Source organism: Mytilus trossulus, chromosome 12 (assembly GCF_036588685.1).
Source record: "Mytilus trossulus isolate FHL-02 chromosome 12, PNRI_Mtr1.1.1.hap1, whole genome shotgun sequence".
NCBI classification, from domain to species: domain Eukaryota; kingdom Metazoa; phylum Mollusca; class Bivalvia; order Mytilida; family Mytilidae; genus Mytilus; species Mytilus trossulus.
In genome coordinates this window covers 12,124,185-12,141,835 of record NC_086384.1, presented here as the reverse complement: position 1 = coordinate 12,141,835, position 17,651 = coordinate 12,124,185, and the positions used below count along the sequence as shown (strand labels likewise).

Genomic DNA, 17,651 nt, shown 5'->3' with positions numbered 1-17,651 from the left:
AGGTGGCTCGTGGGTACAAAAATTTTAGCAAAAAATTAAACCTTATTTTTTTCATTACAAATTTTATTTGTTACACTATTAGTTGTTACTTTATGATATGGTACAAAAAACAATACAAAAAAATTATGTGGTTTGGCCCCAGATGACATTAAAAATTGAAAAAGCTCCAAATTATCTCCCTTTGGTGCAAAAATGCCATTTTTTGGCCTTAGATTTGAAATATCTTTTTTAACTCATCGGTGACCTATATTTTTTATTATTGTTTTCAAATAAGCTGTACATAAACTAAATAATTGTAAAATTTAAGCGAATTCTTATATTAGGTTATTTTTTTATTTCGATATTTCCTCTTTTTCTCCTATTAGTTCAACAGAAAAAAAGGACATTAACAAAAATGTATGCTTCTTCCAGATACAGATTTTAGCTTAAATGAACGGTGACCCCTTTTTTTTATTTCATTTTTCTTTCAAGTATATGATAAAGTTCATTTATGAAAAAATATAGCGAAATCCTATATTAGAAAAAAAAAATCATTTATACCCAGGAGCCCCCTTAACTTCGAAATATGTTTCCGTTGTACGCGGTAAACAAATATTTGTAGTATATAGTTTGCAAGCTTAAATGGGACCATTCTTGATAATTTTCCTGATTACTATGCTGCTTTTTGCTTTAAAAAGTTCATTTCAAGTGGTCCTGTGAGACGGGGGCGTACGATCACAAAGGAATTTTCAAATGTATGTTATCTATATATTAAAATAAGTAAACATGAGTTAACTATGATTGTTAGTAGTGAAAGTATTGATTTGGCTAGTGATCGTATGATGAAGATTATCTTCCGATATTTTTTCAGTCTTAATATCTATCTTGGCTCTCATGAGAAGGAAACGGAGGGATTTAAGTTGAAGATGCATATATTTAGAAATAGTAATGGTTTTCTAGCAATTGAATTATTTCACGTTTGAACCGGTGCATTGTTTTGAAATTCAATTTAACTTTAACAAAGAAAAGCATTGCAAACATAGACAACCGTAGTATTCCATTGTTCAAAAGTTATAAAACGATTGAGAGAAAACAAATTCGGGTAACCAACTAAACCTGTAACATACATGTATATTATAAATAATTAAAATTCAAGCCAATGCACATTATCACTTATTGTCCATCATAAGGAATATTGTCCAGTATAATGCTGTTATATTGCAGCACTTTGGATAGGGTGATTAAACCTTCTCCTTTGGTTCGACATTTTTGTATTAATAATAATACTTCAAACATGAAAAATTCAAGAACGCTTAGGACTTTTTAAAGGAAATGCTGTTGATACTTAACCAATGGATCTTGCTAAAGTGTACTATTAGTTATATAAAATTAGAAAAAAAGTATATGGTTACTATATTATGTATTAAACCATAATTTTCCACAAAAATATTTTACTTTACTCCTGCTACTATGTCGTGCTAAGCTCCATATCTTGTTAATTCATTTCACCTATACTTATTGATCTTTCATCGTCTTTATTACGTCCTTTTCATTCAAATGTTGAGACACATCAATAATTTCCTCATTAGTATTACTATATTCAAAATTTGATTTAAAGCCAAACACTGACGTTGACATGTGAATGTATGTACATTGAATTATCTTATTTCACAACAAAACAATGTTTTCTAAAGAATATACTTTATTTTCTAAATAAGATATAAAAAGCTGTTTTACTAAAACTACCAATGTTCACAATGTCCAATAGATCTCATAGAACTCTGTCTTTACAACAATCCAAACCTGTAAATAAAAATGTAATTAGAAAATTATTGAATATTTATGCAGCTGTAAAGAAAACAGCATAGTGTATGTTGCAGGCTACACAAATATTAAAATACATGACCCGACCGCCTCATATCCCGCGTAGCATAGTGTATGTTGCAGGCTACACAAATATTAAAATACATAACCCAACCACCTCATACCCCGCGTAGCATAGTGTATGTTGCAGGCTACACAAATATTAAAATACATAACCCAACCGCCTCATACCCCGACGTTCATGACATCCTGTAATTTCATTTACTATGTTATGTTCTTCCAATGTGTTCAATAAAATTTAAATGAGCTCATTATATATACCAATCTGAGACATAAATGTTTGTACGCCAGACCCGCGTTTCATTTTCAATAGACTCGTCATTGACGTTCGAATAAAAAAAAATATCAAGTTAATGCGTAGTTGAAGGGCATTGTGGACCAAACGTTTTATTAAGTATAATCACAAAAATACGGAACTCCGAGTTTTCTCCAAAAGGTTGATAAACCCATAATTCCTTTAATGTTTTGTTCTGAAACCTCAAAATATTACGGTTGTTTTACGATTGTGCCAACCTTCTTTCTATTTGTTTGTATGCTTTAATTAAGGATTAAATAATTGTATTGTTTGAAAGATGATTTTGATTTTTGAACTCGTTAGTTTATATTTGAGTATAAGCAATTGGCATGAAAATGCAAGCTCTGCGTTTTAATTATAAATATATTTGACATGCAAGTTCATCCCTTTGTCTATAATTGTCTGTTTACAATTTTGTTTTTTTTAGTTTAAGTTATCAATATATGTACCAAGCTACAATATCAATTTCAATAAAATAAAATTGAGAATGGAAATGGGGAATGTATCAAAGAGACAACAACCCGACCATAGAAAAAAACAACAGCAGAAGGTCACCAACAGGTCTTCAATGTAACGAGACATTCCGGAACCCGGAGGCGTCCTTCAGCTGGCCCCTAAGACTGAATAGGTGTACTTACTTGTATATTATTTAAGTTTCATAACCCTCGTTTTCTCCTGGTTCGACGTATCTAGACTGTACTAAGCCGGCCACCAATACTGCAGCCATGTATACAACAACAATAACTTTTTGACAGAACACATTCATGGTATCAGTTTAGTCCTTTAGGTGATTCTTGATTTTTGCAATTGCCAAGTATAGATGTGTACAGATTTTGTAATACACGTATATTTATACTCTTTACCCGTGTACATATTGTTTTATGTTAAACATTGGGTTAGGCGTCAAAATGTTGTTTTCCTGCATTCTACACATATTTTTGTGTTTAAAAACAACAGGAAACAAGAAAATATTTGCGTCCAAATGAATGTAAGGCGAATTAACAAGGGCATACATTATGTTTTGCATAAACAGAAAATAAATGTGACATAACATTGTAACTTTGTTACTTAAAAATAAGTTCAATAATTATTTTGGCAGAGGACTTCGTTTTTTAGGATCAAATGTAATGTATAATGACCTTAAACTTAAAACTTATTTTCAAAATATACTTATCTTTTCTTTGAAATGTTTGTGTAATTCAATCTATGAAAATAAGAATCGCCTGTATAGCTCACCCGTCATATCGAAACAATACTGACCGATGATCATTTTAAAATGCTTAGCAATGTATTACAGTGCTGTTTTATCATAATGTGCCTTGAACACAACACGTCTCCTTTGCACCTTCTTTAATAGAGGGACGACAGATACCAAAGGGACAGTCAAACTCATTAATCTAAAATAAACTGACAACGCCATGGCTAAAAATGAAAAAAAAATAGTACACATGACACAACAAAGAGAACTAAAGAATAAACAACACGAACCCCACCAAAAATTATATAATTAAACGAAATTTTAATTGAAGTTTAATTAAAATTCCGTGAAACAATAGTGGTACATAGGTGTTACGTGAGATGAACAGCCTCGTCATGATGTCAGACTTCAGAGTAAATCGATGCAATATTAGGGTGGGAAGGGTGGGCACGTAACACCTATGTACCACTATTGTTTCACGGAATTTTAATTAAACTTCAATTAAAATTTCGTTTAATTATATAATTCCATTTCACAAATATGGTACATAGCTGTCACGTGAGATGTTTAGAGATATTGCATCTATTTATCCGAAAATTACTGGAGATTATAATCAGTAATAAATATACAATAATAAAGTTCTCATACATTTATCTAATCAACATATTTACATTGCATTACTGAGTATCGCATTACAGAAACTGGTGTCTATTGTTACAGGTTTATTATAGAATTTCCGAAAAGTGCATTGATTTGTCCACCCTGCGGTGCGTAAAATTGTCGAAAGTGGTAAACCTTTACTACAAGCTTTAGAAACAGACGCTGATCTCACACTGTGAGGTTTAAATGCGGAGCAATCTATACCAGCTGCTATCATAACTGTTTTCATCCATCTGGATATAGTGTCTTTGCTTACACCTTTATACGGTGCTACATAACTTACAAAAAATTTCTTTTCTTTCCCGCGAAATTTTTCAGTCATTTTTATATATAATTTTAAACAAGTTACAATACACAAATTTGTATTTACAAATCTATCTAAAACAATTTCATTTAAATGTTTTCCTGGTTTAGTTTGCTTCAAAATGTCACCTATTCTTATCTTAACAATATCATTCGAAAACTCTAAATTACGTATATCTAATAAATGAATAGACTGTAACCTTTGAGCTGTCAACAAAGACAATAAAGAAACACATTTCAAAGTAATTTGCCTTAACGTCAAACTGTTATTTTCTAACGTATCTAAATAATTAAGTAGATCGGACACGTTCCATGTAAAATTGTATCTTGGAAGTGAAGGTCTCAATTGGAATATTCCTCTCATAAATCGCTTGACCAAATTATGTTTGCCAATTGAATCGTGTCCATTAAGTGTCATAAATGAAGACAACGCAGATCGCGCTGTATTAAGTCCACTATAACCTATCCCTGAATGGAAAAGTTTTGCTAAAAAATCTAAAACTAAATTTACAGTTGATGACATGGGATCAGCATGTTTTTCAACACAAAAACACACCCACTTTTTGATATAACTCCAATATTGTTGTTTTGTGGAGTCTCGCCATGAATGCATGATAATGTCGACAACTGATTTTGATAAACCTTGACTTTCAAATGATCCCCGGACAATTTGAACGCTGTCAGGTGAAGTTTGTTGAGGAGCGGATGAACTTTTGTTTTGTTGAACGAAAGTGTCACAAGTGATTTCTTCACTGGTAAAATTCTGGGACAATCCACAAGCAACTGTAGAATTTTTGGAAACCAAGGTTGAGTTGGCCATAACGGGGCTATTACGATTGCATCTGCCTGATCCTGTACAATCTTCCTCAATACTGCTCCTAGTATGCTGAAAGGAGGGAAAATATAATTAAAGTTTGTTCCCCAATTAAAAGTAAATGCATCAACAAGTTTTGCATTTGGATCTGGTCTATAAGAACAGTATGGCGTAACTTTGTAATTTAACCGTGAAGCAAATAAATCAATATCAGGGCTTCCAAATAATTGTTCAATTTTTATATAAACTTCACTATCTAATTCCCATTCAGTGTCATCATTGCTATTACGCGATTCATAGTCAGCTTCGCAATTTTCACTCCCCGGTAAATGTGCAGCAGTTAACCAGATGTTTCTATTTATACACCATAACAAAATCTCCCTTGTCAAGTCATTGAGATTTTCTTTCATACCGCCCATTTTATTTATATACGTCACAGCAGTTGTGTTATCTATCTGCGCGTGTATATGTACACATGACGCGTTGCTACAAAATGACTTCAGTGTTAAATACACAGCTAACAATTCTAGCTGATTAATGTGATAAGAATTTTCTTCAGCCGACCATCTACCACCTGTAGATTGGCTCTCATAAACTCCGCCCCATCCCGTTAAAGACGCATCTGATCTAATTATAATTTCGGGATTTCCAATACACACATATTTCTTGCAAATCTCTATATTATCGATCCACCAATTTATATCTTGCTTACACATTTCATTGAGACCGAATTTTGCGTCATAATTGCCTCGTTGTTTCCGTAACTGTTCGTTTTTAGTTATATGCAGTCTTTTGTGAAATAATTTTGCATACGGAACGCCGTATTCGCTTGCTACCATTTTACCTATCAGTTCAGAAAATTCTCTGATAGAAACATATTCCTTGCGTAAAATTTGTTTACATAATTCCTTGAATTTTTGAGATTTTTCTTGAGTAAGACGCACTGACATTTCTCGTGAATTCAACACAAACCCAAGATGTTGAATTTCTTGTGTCGGAACGAAAACGGATTTATTTGGATGAATTGTAAGACCTAGTTTATCGAATAACGTAACTGTGTCATTAATGTTATTAATGCAATCCTCATAAGATTGTCCAATTAAAAGAGAATCATCGATATAGGCTGAATTGCAGTGACCTTTCTTCCGTAATTCAGAAAACACACATTTCATTATCTTTGTAAAAACACGTGGGCAAGTACTTAGACCTTGAGCTAAACATGTAAATTGATATAATTCCCCATTCCACGTGAATCGGAGAAATTTTCGATCAGACTCTCTGACTGAAATACTAAAAAATGCATCCTTCAAGTCTATACTACCAAAATAACAATTACGGTTCATTAAATTAATTGCAGTGCCTAAACTATCCATCTTAAAATGATAATTCTCTATATATTCATTTAAAGATTTTAAATTTAAAATCACTCGGTGTGTTCCATCTTTTTTAGGTCGTGTGAAAATATGTGTCACAAACTGATTCTTGCATGGTATAGCTTTTTGGATAATGCCTTTCTTTAAAAAAGTGCTTACTTCTAAAGTTATGGAAGTTTTTTTCATCTTCATTAAACGAAGGATTATTACAACTGTTGCGACTTGGCGGTAAGGTGTGAAATTGTAACCGATAACCAGTCAACATTTCTAGAATTGATGTATCACTTGTTATTGATCTCCAACTTTCAAGATTGTTTTTTACTTTCCCAGCTCTAAAGTTTTCAGGAGTATTAACAAGATTTGAAAATTCACATTTACTTTTGTTATCTAATTGTTTAATCTGACTAACCTGTGGACTTATCGATTGTTTGGTTTGTTGAACTGTCTCCCCCCTCTTCCTCGTTTGTTCGGGAAGGAGTTTCGCTGGTCTAAAAAACGACTTTTGCCATCCCCAGTTTTATTGTTATTATACCCTTCAGAAGAATTACGATGATAGTTATATCCACTTGTTGATGGTTTCTCGGTAAATCCGGTATTAAATCCCGTTACAGATATTTTCTTTGATTTTTGAATATCTTCAATTTTCTTCTGCAAGTCATCCCCAAACAATTTATCAGATACGGAATTGTTTGTATAAGTAAGTTTCTTGAACTTCCCAATCATAATTGGTTTGAAATTTTCTTTTCTATATTGGTTTAGTTGGGTATAAGAAGCCGCGAACATTCGGATGCCATCTGTCATTTTTCTAAGGTTTTTTGTTGGTTCAAATGTATTTTTCTTTAAAGCAGCTTTCAAGATGTCATTTGTCGTTTCTATTGCTGGTATCATTCCCTTAATGACATACCCCATGATTTTTTGTAATTTTAGATCACGTGATCTTATTGCGTTAATCATAGAGTGTTTTTCTCCCCAAACTTCTTCATTTACTGAAGGGATCATAAGGTTTTGACAGTTTTCTGGTCTTTTATACTTCGATTTAATTTCTTTGAATTTAGAATCTGGGATTTTAGATCTTAGAGAAGTATTGACTGATTTTGCTAAGCTTTCTTCAATAGCCGCACTAGTTTCCTCAGAATCATTATAAAATTCACTCATTTCATCCATTAATTCATTGACCTCGTTAAGATCCTCGTCATCAGTGACGTTATCTGATTTATCAAGGTTGTTGGTCTCAGCATTTTCAAAACTACACATAAGTTTATCTAGGTCATCAACAGACTCTGTGTCATGCTGGGAATCATCTGCAACTTTTAAGTGTTTATTTGAAATGTTAGATTCCCCGTCATCACAATGGGATCTTTTTGTTCTACTTGCACTATCGTGTGGTGCTATTGTGTATTTATTTGCACTGTCCGACACATCATCGAATTTAGAACCTAAATGTTCTGTTAGTTTTTGCATATATTTCATCTGCTTGTATTGTAAACGTATTAAAGTGTCAATCGACATCGATGACATATCGTCGTCATCATCAGAGTCAGATTCATGGGTTTGAGAATCCCTAAAGTCTTTGGGTATTCTATTATCATCTACACCCTTTCCAGATTGCTGGCTAGTGTTAGGGTTATGGTCATCATCAGATAAGTCTAGTGTCCCACTTTTTGGATCATCATCAACCTGAGATGCCATTGTTCAACAAGTTATATAACTTGCACTTACGTGGTTACGTACTGAAAACCGTGATTTCACGTTAATCTAATTTCAGAAACGCCAAAACTTCGAAATTGATAAAAGTTTGGATTAGTTTAAATCCTGGCACTATATAAAATCCAAGAGTTCTAAAGACAAAATTTATCACATGTTAACAATATAATTGACGAGCATGTTCTGACATCATGACGAGGCTGTTCATCTCACGTGACAGCTATGTACCATATTTGTGAAATGGAATTAGGTGTGATCTCAGGTGCTCCGGAAGGGTAAGCAGATCCTGCTCCAAATGTGGCCCCGTCGTGTTGATTATGTGATAACGAATCCGGAAAATAGTCTATTTTGGTAGGTCACATTCATGAAAGGGAAGGGGAAATAGTATGCTTGATTGAATGTTTCCCTTTTTTTACACCCCTTTCGTGCTATTTGTGTTGGATTACTATTCCGCTCTTTTAGAATATAACAACTATAAATCAACAACAACCACTGAACTACAGACCTTGATTTGGGACAAGTACAAAGAATGTGACGAGGTTAAAATATTTTGTGAGTGCTCAATCTTCATCTAACCGGGGTTAGTGTTGTAACAGCACAACACAAACTATAAAAATAAGTTATAAAAACTAAACTCATTAGATCTATACAAAAGAAAGTCATTTAAACAAACACGCAGACGGGACGTGGCAGGTTATATATCCATCCCTCATTCATAACAACAACACAAATACATTATTTACATATCTGAAATTACTAAAAGCTGATAGTTATAACCAGTTAAAAGCCAATAACAACTAACAAAAAAGCATGAATGTTGACTTAAATATGACTTTGTTTTAAAACAAAATAATTCATCGTTATGTTAATTCTGCATGACTACAGCTGTTGGTATTGGACTAACGACCAAGCAAACATATTTCAAGGTTATGCATAAGATCAGTTTGATATGATTTTTTTTTTTACTTTCTTTACTCATGAACTTTTCCTTATTAGTTCTTTGTTTAAATCGATATTTATTTGCGTAAATAATATAGCGAAAGCAATCTGCTATAGTAAAACCATAAGAGTGTGAGATAATATTGAACGAGCCATTCATTGACAATTTAAAACGATGAGAAACAATTGAAATTGGATGGAAATGTAAATTAATTAATCATTAGCGCGTTTAGACTGTACACTTTGAATTCATAATGTATGCTTGTTACAGTACGTTATACGTGGAAATGACCTATTAACTTAGGTACTTGTATTCCCTTTAATCTAATAATTTGTAACAATTTATATAGTATGCATAATATTCATAGTATTGTAGTAATTTATTCACTATTGTAGTAGTATTTCCGATATAGGCCATCAAAATGAATTTTATTCTATATATGCACTTATTATAATACAAACTTCAAGATATGAAAATAATAAGATTCATCCGGTCTGATATTACAACTATACTCATTAGAAAGCATTGAGGTTAAGTTTGTAAATACAGTTGAAGTGGTGAAATAATAACTTCAGTTAAATCGTATATATCTTTTGCCGAAATGACTTATATGTACTGATGGAAAAGTATAACACTCTTAAGCCTAAATTCCAAACTAGTTAAAAGTTTTAACGTCGTTAAAATGGTTCGGTTCAACAAATCTTGTATTTTAGTGAGTGCAGCTTTGACATTAGGTGGATTGGCATTATTAGCAGCATTAGTTTCAATATCAACAAGCAACTGGTTGTATGTAACAGAGATACTTTCACTTCAGTATTTTTCAACATACGACACCCCGGAATATGACGAAATTGAGGGATTCATGGATAACACCACTCTACCAGACACATTCGAAGTTTCTGTTGTGATGGGATTATGGCGATTTTGTTCTGTTGCAATGGGTTTGTTGTTCTATTATAGTATTATTGTTTATATGTGCTTACGTCCAACCACTTTTAAACAATGTGCACTGTTCATGTACTTTAACAGAGTTTTCGGTCTGCTATTACTTTGAATTTTAGTTATTTTTTAGTGTGACGTACATTTCTCTCAACTGGTACACATTTGGGGTTGCGGTAAGCTAAAGTCCTCTTCTTGGTGAGTGAATTTTTAGCTGTGTTTACAACCAATTGGTGGCCTTAACTGTTTTTATGTCTTTGGTCGGTGTGTCGACTCTTTGACACATACACCATTTCCATTCTCAATTTTACAGTCAACTGGTCGAAAAAATGACTTGCGGCAGCTTTCCGGTTTGTTATTATAAAAATATGCAAACCCATGAGGACACAATATATTGTGATAAGAGGAAATAAGTAGCTATATAAAAAAAGGGAAGGCTAGCCAGTTACTGATTTCACTTTTAGTGGCAACTTTTCATGCATATTCATGAGGAGGACAACTTAGCAATAAATATACATGTAATTTTCAATTTCATCCAAATAAGGTTAGCCAAATTGAAAGGCGGAGAATTTGTGCTGTCACCTGAAATTAAATGAGTGTTTGAATAGAGACTTCCTATAAATCATTTAAAGACTTCCGTCATGGGGTTTAAATCGAAAATTGCATTGATTTCAGAGTGTGGTGAACATTGCATCCATTCGACATGAGGGAGCAAATTTAAAGTCCCTTTTTTTACGGAGGTTGCTTCATGTTAAATCATCCCGCACAATATGCACCAATATAGCAAGGTTTGTTTTACTGTGGACAAAGGAAATAAATCAAGTCATCCTTTAAAGTGTAAAAGAACAATGAGCTGAGTTGTTATTGTGTATTTTGAAAGTTTCAAGTATTCTCTTCAGCTATGATGTAAATAGGTACAGCAAGATGAATATTTGTTTCGAATGCAAAGAGCCGCAAAATCAAGAACATCTCAAAGATTTCTATTTCACTTGTTCTGCTTCATATGAAATCAAGAGGAACAAAGACAGAAAAGATTCATTGTTTAAAAAAAAGACATTACTTTACACCACTGGGTCGATGCCACTGCTGGTGGACGTTTCGTCCCCGAGGGTATCACCAGCCCAGTAGTCAGCACTTCGGTGTTGACATGAATATCAATTTTGTGGTCATTTTTATAAATTTTCTGTATACAAAACTTTGAATTTTTCGAAAAACTAAGGATTTTCTTACCCCAGGAGTAGATTACCTTAGCCGTATTTGGCACAACTTTTTGGAATTTTTGGTCCTCAATGCTCTTCAACTTTGTATTTGTTTGGCTTTTTTAACTATTTTGATCTGAGCGTCACTGATGAGTCTTATGTAGACGAAACGCGCGTCTGGCGTATAAAATTATAATCCTGGTATTTTTGATAACTATTTACACCAGTGAGGTTACTAAGTGATATTCAAACTCATTTAAAGAAATGATGCAGATGCGCTTGACTTCAATCTAAGTTAGCTAGGATTGTCATTGTTCTATCAAGGTTCGTTTGTTCTCTCCTGTCACTCTGGTTTCATCCACCAATAAAAAAAACTTTCCTTCACAAACTAGTGTAATAGGGCTGAAAGAGGCGATAAACTCCAATCAATTACTCAATCGCCCATTCAATAAATTAATTTATTCATTAGTAACGTATGCTGTACACCTTTTATATGTTTTTATGATACGAAACATTCTTTGAATACTCGTATATGTACATGTAGTTATCAATGCTTTCAAATTCAGTTAAAACCCACCTTTTGTCAAATATTAATTAGAACAAAAATAGCAAACATAGCAATAGATGCATTCCCTACAAATATTGATATCAGAAAAATATTTTCTTCTGTTTCAGATTTCACATTTTGTGAGAATTTGGATTACAAGATACCAAAAATAGAACGCCAGGAGGTTTCCCTCTCAATTGCTGGTTAGTGAAAATAGTGTTCGAATCTCATACAAATTTCCATATACATAATTCTGTAGTCATTTGAACATAGCAAGAAACAAAAGAACATACCTACAAGTATTTAAAATCCAGTAACAATCGGCGACAATATACATGCATACTACGTCAGTAGCCTTAACATAAGCAGATTCTCCAACGATGCACCTGATACATACTACGAATATATTGAAAAGATTAAAGTTAAGTTTGTATGTTTATTGCCATCATCTTTAAGAAAATGAACATTGGATTTGGTTTTAACAAAATACAACAAATGATGAGATACAAACAAATAAAATTAACTATATTTATGAAACCCATTTCACTGACGAGTACATGTACATGTTGTAGGCCCAGATCATAAATAAACTCATCATAGATGCCAGGACTAATTTTGTATATACGCCCGACGCGCGTTTCGTCTATAAAAGACTCATCAGTGACGCTCGAATCCAAAAAAGTTAAAAAGGCCAAATAATTGTTAACTACCTACTACCGTCAAAACTGGATACGATACAGGGGCAGGTTTCACGAAGCTATCCTAAGACATGTCATAAGACATATCTTAGGACATGTCTTATGATCCTCTTATGACTATCCTAGGACATATCTCAGACCTCGTCTCGAAGCTGTCTTAGGATGATCTTAGCTAAGACATCCTAAACCTGTCTCAAGTTCTTTAAATTTTCAAATATAAATATGATTTACGGAAAAAAATAATGTAAATGTAGTATGGCTTACCATAAATTATTTTAAACGTATTGATCAATATAAATGACATAATTTGCAAAATAAATATAAAAAAAGTAAAAGTCATTTATTTATAAATTATCTTCAAACAATACATCAATATAAATAGGAAATTTTTAATGAAAAATGAAGAAAACAAGAATGTAAAATGATTATTTTTTTGGTACAAGTGAGTTGAATTCAATTTCGACTTTATTGGTTATAAAAGGTTAAGGGATAAAATCGTGCAATCTTGATATCAATTAAACATCGAATTTACATTGTTGACAAATCATGATAATCCGTCAAGCTTGAAAAATTACGTTAAAAGCAGGAACAGGAGAACAGATAATTAGATGATAATAAGATATTTTTTCAAAATTAATATAAAAAATAAGTGTAATTTGTATAAATAAACGTATAACTATCCTAAGACCATCATAAGACACCTCTCGCGTTGTCCTAACTTTATGACCAACTTTAAGAGATGTCCTAATTTAGGACCACTTTGTGAAACCCACTTAGGACTAAGATATGTCGTAAGACCATCCTAAGACATGTCTTAGTCCTAAGACAGCTTCGTGAAACTGGGCCCTGGTTACTTTGCAATTTTTAGACAAATTTGCTCTTATGATTTGGACCATGTGCAAAACAAATATGAGCAAAACAAGTATATCATACAGAAAAGACAATATTGTTTACACACAGCATCGATTACTATTTCATTTGCAATAAGTTAACGCACAAGTGCATGTTTTTAAACTTGTTAACAGTACGTGATTAAAATTATTATTACTGATTTCGCTTTACAAATGTATGGTGTTATTTTAGTATGTTTCAATTCATTGGTAGTTAGAAAAAAAAATACCAACAACAATGTGTATTAATTCAGTCAACATTAAACTTATTTTTATGAATACATATCGTTGTCAATGTAATTGAATTTGATGCGACTGTCACACAAGTGAGAGTCAGGAATATGACAACTGTTTTCCATTTGTTTGATGTGTTTGATGTGTTTCAGCTTTTGGCATTTGATTAGGGATCTTCCTTTTGGAATATTCTTTGAAGTTCAGTAGTTCTTTTCTATTTCTTTTTTACAGAATCACAGAGGGAATCGTCTCCCATGTTTCTCGCAGCTCTAGTTTTAATTGTTGTTTCTGGAATATTCAACGTGATCGGAAATATCAAATGGTTTAGGGTAACAATGGTTGCAAGCATAAGTTACATGTTAACAGGTAGGATTTTAATATTCTAGCAAACTGATTTGATGTGTTCAAAAAAGCGCTTTGTTTGACTAATCATCATTAATTATAATTACATTTTCCAAAAAACGAGGCATCTGTATAAACATTCAATTGTTAAATGAATAACAATAACACTTCATAATTTTCGGGTGTCTGACAAGCTTTTCTTGTGTAACGTTCATCAAGGTTCGTCATGCTCGATGAAATCAAAACATTTGAATGCCAGGGATGTCGTCCACGTCTAATTATGATCTGGCAATATCATTTGGTACTCATTTCTAATATTCTAAAAATAGAAAACAAATTGCATTTGGTGAAATATTCTGGTCTATTTTCAGAAACGCAAAATTAATGACATTTCATGTTGTAGCACTTTTTATTATGGTTGGTATGGTAATCTACATAGCTAACATACAGAGCGAAATAAAGAAAGTCAATGGCGAAGATTCAAAGAGAGATGACGTATCGATAGATTATGATTATGGTTGGTCATTCTATGTCATGTGGTTGAGTTTCATCACGTCATTGGCTGCTGCAATCATATGCATAATTATGTTTTACGAAGAGTGGGAAAAGATTCAAACTACAACAGAGATTAAGATGCAGCTGACCAACATAGCTGATGAGAACGAAATGACAGTGTGATAACGTAATATTGACGTTTTTTATGACCTCGCAAAACAGATTTAACAATAATACATTTTTTCCAAGAGAGATATTTTGTGGAAATTTTAGCATCCTATCATTCTTTTGAAAATATAGAAACATTACATATGAACACTTGTCAGTTACCTCATTCTTAAAGGACATAATCGATTTTGATCTTTGCCATTTTATTGTTTGCCACTTTAATATATGAACTTTGTATTTACTGCAAGAACATCGGTGTATATCTTATCTATATAAAAGAACATTTGAAAAACCACTGTTTTTGTTTGGTCTTTTCCTAAACTATACAATTCCGTGAAAAAGAACCTCAGTATGTATATATAATTAGGTTGTAAATGTTCAAATGAATATTGTAAAATTTATGTAAATAGTATCGAAAACAAAGAAGAAATATTGAATAGAAATGTCGCAATATCTGATGCGTTTTTCCAAATCGAGCCTTATCTATATTGAGAAATTCATCAAAGGGAATGATAACATTTGTATCTGACAAGTAAGCGTATTCTAGTTCTATAGATTCGACACCCGTAACCGTAAACTAGAAGGTCAGATCGTTTGAAGAACAAAAAGTTGGGTTCTGTCAGACTTAAATTATTACATACTTTTCTGATAGCAAGATCATCATTAAATTGAGCAAGATTGTTGATGTCGATGTAAAATTAAACAGACAAGACAGACATGACCATAGGTTATCTCTTACATCATTTTTTACAATCATCGCACCATACATTTGTATATTATATAACATGGGTTATTTTGGGACTGATGAATTGCAATTTTTTTTTTTATTGTTAACAGGTGATACATGTTTTATGGCTTTTTGGTCACTTATTATTTTGATCTTCAATAATAATCTCGTCGATTTAAGCATAATTGAAGGTATGGATTGATAGGTGTATTACATCCAGTGGCAAATTAAATGCGTATTCAGGACGAGAGCGAAATAATATAGTTCTCAAAGGTACCAGGATTATAATTTAGTACGCCAGACGCGCGTTTCGTCTACATAAAACTCGTCAGTGACGTCCATATCAATATGGTTTGAATATAAATCCTGATTTGCACTAGATCTACATTATAAGCCGGAGTTTTTAACGTGTTGATTTCAAGGTAAACAGTTTGTATGAAGCCAGGTCACTTTACACGAGCACATTTGTCTCTGATTCGACCAGTATTTGTTCTTACTTTTAATGTCGTGCGCTTAGCATGGAAGCAAGGTATTTTTTTTAACAGAATAAAGGAAGTAGTAAAAGCATCTCACATTTATCGGTACATGGACATCATTTATAAAAATAAATCAACGTCTAGACAGCTTATATATTCAGGTATTTCACATTCCTTGTTTTATGGAAATATTTTACACAGATTTACCACAAAATTTCGTTATTTACCTCAAGGGCTAACAAAAAAAATTATTGGCAAGTGATAAAGAGTAAGGATAATTTCATCAATTATATTCAAGATGGGATATTTTTAATTGATATCGCTTCACTCATAGCGTCTTCGCATTTGAAATAAACTTATTAACTATAAAACCAGTCAATGGTACGATACAGATTACGTTCTTCTTTTATATAATATGAAAATATGCTACTCCACTCCTAACGGGAGATATTGTTGGGGATTTTTTTAATGATAAACACATAATATTTCAATACGTTTAATTAATAGCTTGAACTGACATGTTCATTGCTCGAAGTCCATTGCCAATTGGTGTTGATCATTTTTAAACGGAATTTTCTGTGTGCTTGCTCTGTATCTGTTTATTCCACATTGCCTTAAGGTATCGGGAGAAGGTTAAGGTCTCACAAATACATCACTGTTTAACCCACACTGCATTTTAGCTCCTGGTCCAAGTCAGGAACCTCAAGCCTTTAGTAGTCTTGAGTTTTCTTATTTTGTGTCAGTAATTGTTTTTTAAACCTGGTTGTTTATATGTTTCGGCGTCCATTTTTCTGAACTAGTATATATTATTTATTTAGGGGACAGCGTGATCCCACTTCTAGATCCTACATTTTGTCGCTGCGTTATTGGTGGCCTTGTGCTATGTTCTGCTCTTCTATAGAGCTGTTCTGTCTTTGACACGTTCCTCGTTTCAATTCTCTAATCTATTCAACATGTTAAATTCTGTTCAGAATCCTATTCTAACAATCGTCTTAAAATATACCAAATAAATGTCTAAACTGAAAAAAAGAATAGTATGAATAAGACAAAACAATCAAGGACGATGCTGTATTGTTTGAAAATTAATATCAAAAGAAAATCTTTTCTTTTTATACATTCGATTAAGTTATTGATTGTTGTTTGTTTTACGTCCAATTGCAATTTTTCTTCATTTCAAAATATGACTATTTACATTATTATTTTATTGGATAATGACATTACTTGAACATGTTAAAGGATCAAACAGGACGTTAAATATTCCCTAAACACAGAATATATACTTAAAATCTAATCATTGGTTCAAATTTGATTGCAACTTTCAAACCCATGTATATTATATATTGTTTGAACGTGTAAAATGTCGTTACTTCTAAAATAACATGAAAAATCAATGACCTGGTTTTTTTTAACATTATTATGTTTGTAATATAAAAGGTAGATAGAATGACCTTTCTCTCCTTGATAAAGAAACAAGATCAACATAAGTCATGTTTATCTAAAATGTCAAGAAAATCGGAAATGACTGACAAAAAATCTTTAAAATAACATTACCAGATCAATTAAATTTTACACCAAGAACACAAGTTTAATTTCATTTTTATTTTCCGTTTTGTAACTTTTTTATTAATTGATGGTCCTTACATGGAAATGTTAGACACCAGAAGCGTGATTTGAAAGGGCTTAATGTTTAATAAAATAGGTAAGAAAGTGTCACCCCGTCTTATTTCACACCTCCGACAATGAAGGAATACATTACTTCATTTTTAATTATTTCATTGGTGTTCTT

General features: G+C 32.4%; 2 protein-coding genes across 2 annotated transcripts; one reads left to right on the top strand and one right to left on the bottom strand.

Annotated features, from left to right (window-relative positions):
* Positions 1-4,826: 4,826 nt before the first annotated feature.
* LOC134692219 (uncharacterized) lies at positions 4,827-6,506 on the bottom strand. The gene has a single exon (XM_063552670.1). The coding sequence runs from the start codon at positions 6,504-6,506 to the stop codon at positions 4,827-4,829; it is 1,680 nt and encodes a 559-aa protein (XP_063408740.1).
* A 3,176-nt stretch (positions 6,507-9,682) lies between these two features.
* Positions 9,683-15,058, top strand: LOC134692831 (transmembrane protein 114-like). The gene is made up of 4 exons (XM_063553422.1): positions 9,683-10,091; positions 11,964-12,038; positions 13,889-14,023; positions 14,403-15,058. The coding sequence occupies exons 1-4, from the start codon at positions 9,833-9,835 to the stop codon at positions 14,675-14,677; spliced, it is 744 nt and encodes a 247-aa protein (XP_063409492.1). The 5' UTR covers positions 9,683-9,832; the 3' UTR covers positions 14,678-15,058.
* Positions 15,059-17,651: the final 2,593 nt, after the last annotated feature.

Excerpts from the sequence above, each read along its gene's own strand:
- LOC134692219 (XM_063552670.1), bottom strand. The coding sequence starts at position 6,506 with ATGGATAGTTTAGGCACTGCAATTAATTTAATGAACCGTAATTGTTAT.
- LOC134692831 (XM_063553422.1), top strand. The coding sequence starts at position 9,833 with ATGGTTCGGTTCAACAAATCTTGTATTTTAGTGAGTGCAGCTTTGACA. Across the intron at positions 12,039-13,888 it reads GGTTTCCCTCTCAATTGCTG|AATCACAGAGGGAATCGTCT; the intron begins GTTAGTGAAAAT and ends TCTTTTTTACAG. Across the intron at positions 14,024-14,402 it reads CATAAGTTACATGTTAACAG|CACTTTTTATTATGGTTGGT; the intron begins GTAGGATTTTAA and ends TTCATGTTGTAG.